This window comes from Cinclus cinclus, chromosome 2 (assembly GCF_963662255.1).
Source record: "Cinclus cinclus chromosome 2, bCinCin1.1, whole genome shotgun sequence".
Classification (NCBI taxonomy): Eukaryota; Metazoa; Chordata; class Aves; order Passeriformes; family Cinclidae; genus Cinclus; species Cinclus cinclus.
The window spans coordinates 107,335,286-107,347,403 of NC_085047.1; the positions used below are offsets into that span (position 1 = coordinate 107,335,286).

General features: G+C 34.1%; 1 protein-coding gene across 4 annotated transcripts in view; it reads right to left on the bottom strand.

Annotated features, from left to right (window-relative positions):
- Positions 1–12,118, bottom strand: part of DMD (dystrophin) — a 767,992-nt gene that overhangs the window by 275,837 nt on the left and 480,037 nt on the right. For all 4 annotated transcript variants that reach the window (XM_062488103.1, XM_062488102.1, XM_062488105.1 and 1 more), the window contains one exon: positions 4,877–4,994. In XM_062488103.1, coding sequence (XP_062344087.1) covers positions 4,877–4,994 — 118 coding nt within the window. The remainder of the gene's footprint in view (positions 1–4,876; positions 4,995–12,118) is intronic.

The window sequence follows — 12,118 nt, forward strand, 5'->3', positions numbered from 1 at the left end:
AACCCCAGATTGTATTAATTTGTTTATTCAAGTGGTAAACTCATCATTAGTATTCAGCAGCTCTAAGAGAAAACCACATGGATGGCAGTACACTGGAAATGGCTATTTTATTAAGATGTCGAGAAAAACAGTTCAGCTGTAATTCACTGTTGAATTTCCATATATTTTGTTGTGAAAGTGATGACAAGTTGATGATTTTGCCATAAAACTGTCAAATACAGCAAACTATTAAATAAGGGCATTTTTATGTTGTGGCACAGAGACATTCAAACTCTTTCCAGATTATGGAAATGCAGCTCTGCTAACAATCAATGATAGCATATAGGTTTTCTTTAAAAATGCCAAAACCAAACAATAAGAATAAAGGAAGCTCAAACAAACAATCAAGCCACAAAAACAAAATACCTCTTCTAAAGACATTGTTTATAAATTATTCATATACTTGAGGACTTGTTTTCTAAAATTGTCAAAGAAAATTTCAAAAGGAATAATTTTGTCCCAAAGTATAATTCTTTATCAAAATAGTCTTCATTGAAATGCTTGTGTTTATTGCTATTATTTATTAATTTAATGTAATAAAAATTAATTAACCTCTCAAGTGATATTTTGAGAGTACAATTAATTTCACAAAATTGCTAAATAAATATATTTTACTTTGGTTTATAATTTTGAAAGGGAGATTACATCATTACTGAGAGATTATTTCTTCATATTGTTTTATAAATATGAATTTCCTTACCTCCTCTATCACTTACACAGACAGAAAACACATTACAAAATTGGGATCTAAGTTACTAGCAAAGTAAAACCACAAAAAGTTTATGCACTGTTACCTCTTGCACATGTGTTAATACAGCAGTAGGAAGGCCTGCTATTTAAAGTTTCTTATATTTCCAGAATTCTTGTTTTGCTGGGATCTGGCAAGATCTAACACATTCTTTGTAATTGCTTTGATATTTCTGATTGTAAGACTGTAAATTTATTATCTCTCAGTATTTCTGTATTGACTTCTTACTGACTTTGTGTATGCATCCATAAGGAATGATGGAAAATAAGGAATTTTTAAAGTTTAATTACTTTTTAAAATTCAAAGTTGCTTATAAATGCATTCATTTTAAAGAAGCAACATTTTCAGCAGCAGTAAAGCAAATGCATTATGGACAGAAAAATGTTATTGTGCAACATATGGTTCTGTTAGAACAGAATGCTTCTGCATTAAAAGAACAGAGACGTATGTTGCTTTTTTCCCACAACTCTTTCTCAAGACTAAATGTAATTATTATTCTTACATATTCTCAAGTGTGTAAGTTGTAAACAGACTGTGATTTACATAGAATGCACAAAGATTTAAATATAATATTATGTAAACATAACACAAGGTTTATTTTATGGAGCCAAGGTATTTTCATTTAGTATAGATCCAGAAGTTTCATGCAGATAATGAATTAAGGGTGGAGAAAAAAGTTCATAGGAAATAATTCAATTGTATGAGCTTATCTTTAATTACTGTTTTTACTTCATAAGTAAGACTGAATCTATGCAATACTCTAACAACTCTGTTGAAAGCAATCTTATGTTTATAGACTTCTTTTGCAATTTATCATAGGCATGTCTTTTATATTTTTTTTGACATGTCTACCTCAGTTTTTTTTAATTAATACTTTAGAAAGGAAGCAAGGTTTCTAAATATATTTCAAAGTTAAATTTCTATAAACGTATGTATTTCTTCAAGAAGAGTGACTTAAGAGATATCAATGTTACAACAGAAGCCAGAACCTTCAGGTTTTAATTTCAGTTGATGATACACCAACCCATCCTGTGACAAAGAATGTGGCTAACTCTACTCTTGTAGAGTACCTGAGTCTCATTTAGTATATATAATATATATTATCAGTGAAGTTGGCCAGGTGATTGTGTTGGGCTTTTTACTAACACCTTAATAGCAAAAGTCAAGGTAAAATCCATTCATACAAATTAGCTTGTCTCATCTCTTCATTTCCCAAAGTGTGAGATGCTGTGCTTCAGCCCAGGGAGTGCACTAGATAAAATCAAGTCTATCAGCTCCTACATGAAGACCAGGGCATTGCAGCCCATCACTCCCTTTCCTTCATGATGGGATCTGATACTTTTGACCCCTGGCAGTGTGACATTACAGAAGGCTTCTTGTGAGGGTGGTACACAGCTGCTGTACCAGAACACTAATGTGTCAGTGCTCAGGTCATGAAACAAAACAGATTAATTGTGTACCCTTAACTGCTAAAACACAACCATGGTAATGTATTTGCATTCATGAGGAGGGAGAAAACCTCAGGAAATAGGAAAGAGTCGGTGGATGAGGTAGTCAGGGAGGACTTGTAGCAGGACCTTGGTGTAAGGTACAAGGTATAAGGGACTAGACACTCTCCAAGGCTTTGAGGAATACACAAACCTTAGCAAGTGGAGTAGGTTCTCCAATACAGGGTTCAGTTCTGGCTGTGAACAAGATTCCCAGGAATGGACTTGGGGACAACACACTGGGTGCAGCAGGTTGAACTCAGTCTGTGTTGGAGTACAAGGCAAAACACCTGTAGTAGGTGAGAGCACACAACTAGAGCCAGCCAGCTGGGCTGGGAATAAGGAGGGTCCCTATTTCAGGACAGGATAGCATTGTGAAGGAGTGGGACAGGTGAAATACAGAGGTAGCTGCATGCAGAACAAGTAGATCCTGTCTATACAGCTATTCAGCAGGCCTAATTCAAACCAAACAGAGCAATCTCCATTTTCTTCATAAGGCACACAAGGAGAAAAACAGCAAGCAGTTAAAACAAAAATATACTGTTGTTCTTTAGAAGTACTTCAGATGAGAGTATGTTGCATGTTGAAAATATTAAAAAATAACTTATGTATCACATTGTCACAAAGTCCTACATCTTTTTGTCCCCCAGAAACATCATGATCTCCTTAAAATACAAAGGCAATAAATACCTCCTGAGTACTGTTTAGCATTACTAGAATTGACCAGATGTAAACTAACTGAACATGAAAAACCTTCATGGATCCAGTCTGCTGCCTCAGAAAATTGGACCAAAAATGGTTCTGATCATACTCCAAGGTGTACTTGAAATTGTATATAAAGGAACATGACCTGTACCTACTGCATCATAAGTTCCACTTTTGCAGACAAGGATATTGACAGTTTCAGCATAGAAAATTAATTCCTAAATCACAGTAAAACTAGTTTGTTGTACTTAAAGTTCAAAATGAACTGATAATTTTAGGAATTCTTATGGATAAAAAAATAAGAAACTATCATGTAAAATGTATTTACTACTCTACTAGCCACAGACACAAGCTGTAATATAGTTGAGCTACCACTCATTAATGATTTATAATCTGATAGCTGCTTGCTTTTGCTGCATGAGAAAGAAGCATTTAATTTTCCTTAATTGGCAAATTCACTTAAAGTGAAGTGTAGTTTTCCAGCAGAACAAAATTTAGTCATGCATATATTTCACATGAGGATATATAAGAATTAAGCTTGCATTTTTTCAAAGTCTACAATTCTTAACTTCAGAAGACTTGTATAACAATTAAAAATTCAAACATACTACAAAATACTGATGGGAGTACTACATGTGTTGGTTTTGAATAAGCACTGTAAAGTTAAAGTGTAAGTACACAATTCAAGAGAGTTCAAATGAGTAGGAGATTCTAAAATTAATTTTCATGTCCAACAGGAATGGGTTCTTATGTAATATATAAACAATGTCCCTTTCTTCTCTAATTTTAATTAAAAGATAAAACTTCTCCTTCTTTAAGTAGCATATTGCAATAGCAGTTTAACAAAGTTAAACTTATATATGTGTGACTGCCAACAATGTGGTCCAAACATGAATTTTGGTTTGGTCATAGTATGGAATGTACTTACCTGATGGAATAAAAAGATAAAATAAAGAAGAAAGAAAAAATAACTATATAGATATATTAAGTTTGTAATTATGGGGATAAAATAATTTAGCCTACATTTGTACCCTCACAGTCATCAGTGCCAGGGAACAAGCCCCAGTTTCCAGGCCAGGATATTCAGAACAGTTTGCATCTACCTAAAAAGAATTGTCTTTGTTCACATGCAAAACAATTGGCCTGGGTGTTCTCTAAGCTCCGTAACAGACACTGAGAACCTTAATAAATCCATTTTTTCTTTGTTTCTAGTCCTGAGAATCTCAGATAATAACTGAAGCTATACAGCAGTCCATCACTGTTTCTATAAAATGACCTTGAGAGTGTGTTTCATCCTATAGTGAGGGATATAAGGACATGCAAACTTTCAAGGGTGACAACACTATATCTTCTAGAGACCTCTTCCAAAACTTAGTCTACAAATTTTTCCACCTTAGGCACAGTAAGTTGGTTAAATCTGGAAAGGGAAAGCAGAACTGAAGAAATAATACAGAGTAATGTAGAGCATCATCAGACTTGTGCGTCAGCTGAGGGGAGATGAAAGAAGAGCCTGCAGCTGTACTACAGGGGATGGAATTGAAAGCTTCTTACAAGCCCGTGGCTATGCTCTGTGAATTCTTTCTTTTTTTCTCCTTGTGTAAGAAGAAATGTATTTCTTTATTTTCAGTGCTCACATTCTATATTTTGAACAATATCTTTCCACTATGAAGACAAGCAATATGAAGTTACAGTGAAAAAGCTGAAATATGGGATCATTGACTTTCACTGACATTTCTTCTACACGCAGTTTGGAAAATCTCTGTGAGAACTGTCACCTGCTGGAATTCTCCTTCTCATGGCAAAGGCATAAAGTATCTGCAGAATGCTATGCTTATTAGATAGGACAACATTTTCCACATTTGCTGAAATGCCATAGGATAGCAGAATCATCACTTACTTCGGTCAGTAATTATTGTCCGGGCCTCTTGATTGCTCGTCTTGTTCTTTAGATTTTGTGCTGCAGTTATTAGTTCATCCAGTTGGGGACGTCTTTGCTCCAGATCCTGTAGTATTGCCTAGTCGAACACAGATTCAGAAATAAAATAAAGGAAGAAGCATAAAGAGCTTTTGAGAAGACTACATATAGGGACTTTATTTGGTGCAAAATTGACTTAAAGCAAAAAGATTGTTTGCTGTTTCCAGTAATACAAAGAATTCGGTCTAGACCTTCTAAACAATCGTTGTTGTTATTAATTTAAGCTTACCAAGTATAACTTGCACTAATAATTTTAAAAGAACCTGTAAAACTAGATACAAAGTAGCAACCATTCTTCATTTTTAACATGTCAAATTATGCAGGATAAGCTATTCTCCTCAATAAAGCTATATAGAAGGACACTATTTTTCTATATTATCTGATATTTTACTGTGTATTTTTAAAAGAAGATATAAGGGTTTACACCCTTGCCAGATTAGGCAGGCTTTTCCTATTAACTCATGAAGTCTAATAAATTATGGTTTTTAATATTTCAAGACTGTTTAATTATTATCTGTTAGTTAAAAGCCATTGTAAGACTGTTAATGTCACTTTTTTCTGTCCTGAGTCCTTACCTAGCAGAAAAATAATTAACACTTAAAATAATCTCTATGGTACTCAAAACAATATATAAAGCTGAGACAATCTGACTAGAAAGCAAGAAGTGGATTTGGAATTTCTCATGGGGAAAAAGATGAGCTTTGTCGTATTTAGAAAGCAATAAAAACTAAAATACAATAGCTGCAGATAAAATGGAAATGAAAATTCAAGGAAAGCAAGGCATATAAACATATGCATGTATTTAACTTATTTCGAAATATTAAGGAAGAGCAAACAAGGAACCAGCACAATAGTTTCTCAGATGAGAAGCATCCAAGTATGTTTTTAAAAGACAATGACCAAATTCAGACATTTCAGCTATCTATTGTGAAGTTTCCAGAAAAGATGCTCATTAGATTTCCCAGTTTTAGGAGTTGGATGTAGCAATGCTTATTATAAAATATGAACAAATTACTTTTATTCTGCCTTCAATTTTTAGTCATCAGAACAGAGCAGTGTGCCATCAGACAGTAGGTACCCTTTAACAGATATCAAGTTGGCAAAAAAGGCCAGAGAAGGATTCCCATTTTTTAGGCTGGTTACATAGTCACTGGTCAGATAATCTTTTAGCATTCTCACCTGCCTGTTGGTAAAATGTCTGGAGTATTTTATTGTCTTAAAAGTCTCCGCTCCTTAAGATGTTTTTGTTCTAAATTGATTTAAAAAAAACTTGTTATTCACTGACTGCTCTGGATAGAAAAGAGCTGTGAGTCTGATCTTAAATTTGACCCTCCAACTTCAGACTACCGTTTCATAATTTCCACCAAGTTGAAGGTTACAAATAAAGACCTAAGACCATTTCCTGTTGAATAAGATTAACAAGAGCATAAGAATATAGCTTTCAGTAACTACAGCATATACTATCAAAAGCAAACGACAAGCTCCACAGAGTTTCATTTTGTTCAATTACAAACTCTTTAGGAAAATATAAAGGCAATTTTCAAGATACACATCTAGCTACATCCTGTGAAATTCTTGCTTTTAACTTCTGTATCAGGTCTTTGAAAATCTGTTTTAACTTGATTTTTAAAGTCATACCCAAAAGTTTGGATGGCATTTTTTTTACTTTTATACTGATTGAATTGCAGAGACATGCAGTTAAAACAGTAGCTTGCATAATTAAGCAAAGAAGAAATTTCTCATTAGAAGTCTCTTCTTAGTAAGAGAAATAAAATCTACTGATGCCATTAATATCTCTAGATATCTATGCCTTCCAAACTCCATTTTCTAAAAAGACAACTTAATGAGTGACATGAATTTTACAGTAGGAAAAGCAGTCCCAGTGCAGTTGAACAACATCTGTATTACACATATTCCCAAAATGGACTGTGCAGAACACTAAAACAAACACGAAACAGGATCAGATAATTTCTCTCTTTCCTGACCTAGAAAATGTTTAGTAGAGGAAAAGCAAATTAAGTCATTCTAAGGTCTCATGACAACAGTGACTCTCTCCCCTAAAGTTTCCTAAGTATAATTTATACTGGAATACTCAGAGTGATTTATCTGATCCAGCCTGATCTAGTCTCCAATTAGACATTAAATGTTATGTTTTTATCACCACTAAAGAAAGCTGCTTTTATATGTTTCATGTAGTAAGAAATGAAGCACTAGATAAGGACAGCTCAGAAAGGATTTGCTCAGTACCAAAATGAGGAAATGGAGCTGACCTGTGCCCAAGGGCTCACAGAAGGATTTACCCCCAAGAACCATCTGCAGTTCCTGAACTGGGCACTTGAGAAAACTAGAAATGCCTCTTTAAAGTGAGTCTTGCTAGTTCTGCTGTTCCCTTGGGGATATAAAAATCTCATCACTGTATGGAATGTGTGGACATACTTCCCTCTGGCATTTAATGTGAATAAAATTATTTTCTTCTAGATGCATGAACGTGTATTTTAGAAAGATCAAGAAGGACACTCTTAAACTCCTAACACTATAAAGAGATCTGAAGATTCTTAGATGTTTTCTTAAGAAAATAAGACATAATTACAAAACAGATTTCTTTTCTTACCCTTAGAAAAAGCAGCATTTCTCAAATAAATATATTTTTTCGTTGATTTAATACAAAGTGTCTGAGAACTTTACCCAAGCAATGTCCTATTTTATTCAGTAGAATTTTACCAATTATATTTACAAGGTTGTTGCAATGTTTATTGGTCTAGTTTTAGCAGTTTGTACATTCTTAAAGACTTCACAAATACATGTTCTGCATGGTACCTACAGTGCATGTATTAAACCCTGATGGAAACTTGGATAAAAGCAGCTACTAAAACACAAAATTTTTATCTCTTTCTGTGACCCTGTAGCATGAAAATAAACAACACTTGAGCTCCACTTAAAGTGTTATAATATTCAGAAAAATATTCTGTGACTGGATAAGCTGATCATACAAGCTGATTTTTTTTTTGGTTATTAAAAATACAGTTAATTATGGTAGGAAGAGCAGTGCTTTGAAGAATACAAACTAAAAGACCACTAAGTATGATATTTTTAGTGAAAAATTAAAATTGAATAGCTTTAAAGTACTAGCTGAATGATCTAAAAAAAACAAACCCCCTAAAAACCAAAATCGGAACCAATTAATATCTGGAGATAGTCTTAAAAACTTTTATGAATTCAGCCAAGTATTTAAGGTTGTAAAACGATCCTCAACAGAAAACAAAGTGGAAACTATTAGAAGTTACTGTTACAACAGCCATAGGAATAAAAACTCATTAATAGCAGCACCCTGGTGGAGGCACAGCAGATGCAACAGACCAGATGCCTCTGATTTGGAATGTCAGCACAAGGAAACAAATGTGCTATATAAAAATGGGTAATACAGAAATGCAACTTATAATTAAACTACTTTGAAATTAAACAGAAGTCTCTCCAATCCCCATTAGGTCACCAAAAGTACAAGCAAAATGACTTAGGGAGTCAGTTAAACTAAAAGTTGTGGGGTTTGTAATAAACAAATTCTTTTGCACACAATTTTTCTCTACCAACACTTTTCTAGTGCTGTGTAAAAGCACAAAAACACATTCTCCAGAACATTACAGAACACCTTTCAATCAAGAAATTTTTTAAAATGATAAATGTATCTCCACATGAGTAGGTCAACAATGAAGGACCACTGACATGCATGGTTGTATAAAACATTTTTAAACCCCAAAAGAGCTTCTCATTTTCTTCCATATCTCTATGAATGCCAACATAATGATGCTTGGTGATAGCACAGCATTGCATGATAATGAGTAATGAGATCCAGTCATACAACCTACCTAGAGTTTGTTAGAAAGTGATGCTATTCACTTTTAACAATCTTTCCACACTTGCAGACAGCAGCTGCTCAAAAGAAAAATCCAATTTTCAGGTTCCTAACTTTTATGATTTTCTTACACAAAATGGGTGTTGAGGTATGGAACAAATTGTTCAAGTCAGCAACTGAAATAACTTGCAAAAAATTGCTAAAAAATAAACTGACAGACTGAAACAGGTGAAGTGTGACAAATTCTGGGTGGGACTGCAAGGTTTGAGACTGAGAATTAAAATATTTTCTAGCTTTATAATATACAGACTGCATATTTGTCACTCTAACCATGTTAGCTTCTATAAAAGGATCTTTAAATCAATCCAGTCTTCTTTTTTATTTTTTTCTTTTTTTTTTCTTTTTTTTTCTTTTTTTTCTTTATTTCAGTTTTTTTCCCCCTGAATTTATAGCAAGTGTTATTAAAGTGGAATAGCTGAATTCCAGGATGGTACCAAGACTTAGACATTCAACTAATTCTTTACCAATGCTGATTATGGGTGTTCACTCTTTAACATCTGAAGAAACTTTTCCCACACCACAGCCAGGACTGTTCATCTCCATTTGCTGAACTGAAACATACCAAGAGTTAAGGTTGCTGCTTACGGGCTCCCAGTTAAATACAGCTCTTCATCAGCTAATATTGAGTGATCAAATCAATTATATGTGGGCAAAACAGCAATTAAGAACTTATTTGCTCTTCCATATTAAAAGAAAACTGGAAGTACATACTGTCATTAACAAACCAAGGCTGAAGACTAAGATTTCACAACTGATTGGGATGATTTGTTTTGGCCCACTCCCAACCTTGCTTAATGGAATGAACTAGTGAACCACAAGAGCACAAGTGGATGATTAATACGGGAATATAAGGGAGAAGGAAGGAATATTTCTTATCCCATGATGGTATTTTCTCCTCTCAACTAACTCACCATGATATCATCAGAAAAAGCATAATTCCATTAAATAGTTTTTGAGGAAATTATTTGCTCGTCTTTTGTAAAAAATGGTCTAAACCTTCAATTTAAACAAAAAATGAACTGATAACTTCCAAAAATGTATAGTCAAACAACTTTTACTTAAAACAAGTAAGTTTCTTGTGGCTGATTGTTTCTCTCAATAAAATGTGTTATACACATACCTAGAAAGAGAGAAAGCTTTGGAAAAACTGCTAACAACTTCAGAAAATGCAGATCTGCAACACCTACAATTCATTTGCATAATAAAATTTGCTTTGTTAAGATATTCCTCCCAAACACAATTTGAATTTGTTTTCTTGTCACTAGGCAAGAGAGAATATGAGTGAAAATGATCATTTACATACTCTCTATATTTAAACATAAAATTACAAAACAATGAAAGCAATATAATGCAGAGTTTTCTCTTTTGAAACAACTTTTTTTTGACTATTAACTGTTTTTGGTTTTCCCTCCAAAGCATGCATAGTTTTAGGAAAATAGAAGGATCAAGAGTAACTATTTAGCAATGTTGATAGCTGATTGGTACCTGTCAGTGAAATCAGAACTTTAATAGGCTATGAATTTGATTTTTCCTGAGTGCATTATGCAGTGCAAGTTTTGCTAAGCATGTACTTTTATGTCCACTTATGGCCACCTCAAGAACTGCCTCAGCAGCTCTCATTGCTGTCTAAGGGAATATATCAGCTCCATGAGTGATGCAGGGGTGAAGCCACCAGTGACAGCTTATAAACTGGTGCATGAGATGCATGAAAAAGCATCACAGAACTTTTTGTGTGGTTTTTTGGTGACAGTCATTCATTCAGTTATGTAAAGTGGCATTGTGAATGTTTCTTTACAACTTAGGAAGCCTGGTTCATGCCAGAAGGTTATGATAACACGATGTGCAATATACTGTTGATGTGCACTAATCAAACTAAACAAAACAGGGACTACTTCATTAGATTCTTCATGTGTTGACCAAAAAGGATGGTGATGGTTAAAAGTAAGGTGATGCTGACAGTGGGAGCTGGGATAGCTCTCCTCATGCCTCTCACCCTGCTCCCCATTTGTCTGTAGGAAAGGACTTGCAGATCAAAAGGGTCAAACCACCAGCAGCTTGCTCATTATAACTGAGATGCCTTGATGGACTGCACTGGAGTCCATCCAGCATACAGGACAGAGAAGATGGAGAAGAGACAAGAAGAAGGTTACAGTTTAACATGGTTTGTGAATGAATCGTTCTGCAATAAAGGGAATTTGCTCTATTATAGCTATTCCTAGGGGAAAAAAAAGAAGGAATAAAGCTGAAGATGTATCTGTAACAAGTAGAACAACATTTAAAGATTTGGGTGTTTGGCTATAATGAGAGCCATTCCATTAGAACACAGTGATAAATCACATGTAAGAACTGAAGACTAAAACAGGATTACAGCTCTAACAGTAAATCTGATATACGTGAACTGTGTATGGAATTACAGCTTCTTTCCCCCAAACAACGTGGCCATCCACTATTACTTTTTCTCGCAGTAAAGTATGAGCATTTAAACAACCTGGCAAAACTATTCCAGGGTATCTGATGTCCTTTCATCCCACTAAATAACTTAATGGATAGGAACCAGTGTTAGGAGCTACAGAGCTTCCCTAGTTTCTGTATCAGTCAGCAGAACTGAAATCTCTCAGTGCACAGCTGTCATTTGTGGAATGGGAATTTGCGAAATGTACTAATTTATTTCTTCTTTATAACTAACAGTTTTTCAAATTAAGGGCTTTTCCAATGCACTTAACAAATGTGTATTACCAAGAGCACTGAGGGCAGGTGCTCTGTTTTTCAAGGTTTCAGCTTTAGTCTTTTATTTACTGGTTTATTTTGATGATATACTTATCAGTTCTTTGTCACATTTTTAGACAGAAGCAAAATAGCGCTGAGTCGACATAATTTTATGTTATGAATATAAGAAAAAAAACAGTTTTTGCTTTTATTTTTTTTAAGAGAACTAACATTTATGGAGAAGGAGAGCTAATAGCTTGACTAAAGACGCTCTACAACTTATACAATTTTATAGTGAAATTATTAGATTGAATCAATTTTGTGCTTCAAAAAAACCCCCAAAGAATACTTCATTGGTTTCTACTGTGTGCTCTGGAAATTTTTAAATTACTTTTATTGGAAGGTTTCTCCAGTAATAGCAAGTGAATAATAATTAAGGAGAATAAAATGGTGTGGCACAACATAAGCTTGCAGGTGAGTTTTTCTTTAGGACCTTAGGAAACTAGATATTTTTTTCAAGAAAAACATAAAATGAAGAAAGATGATTT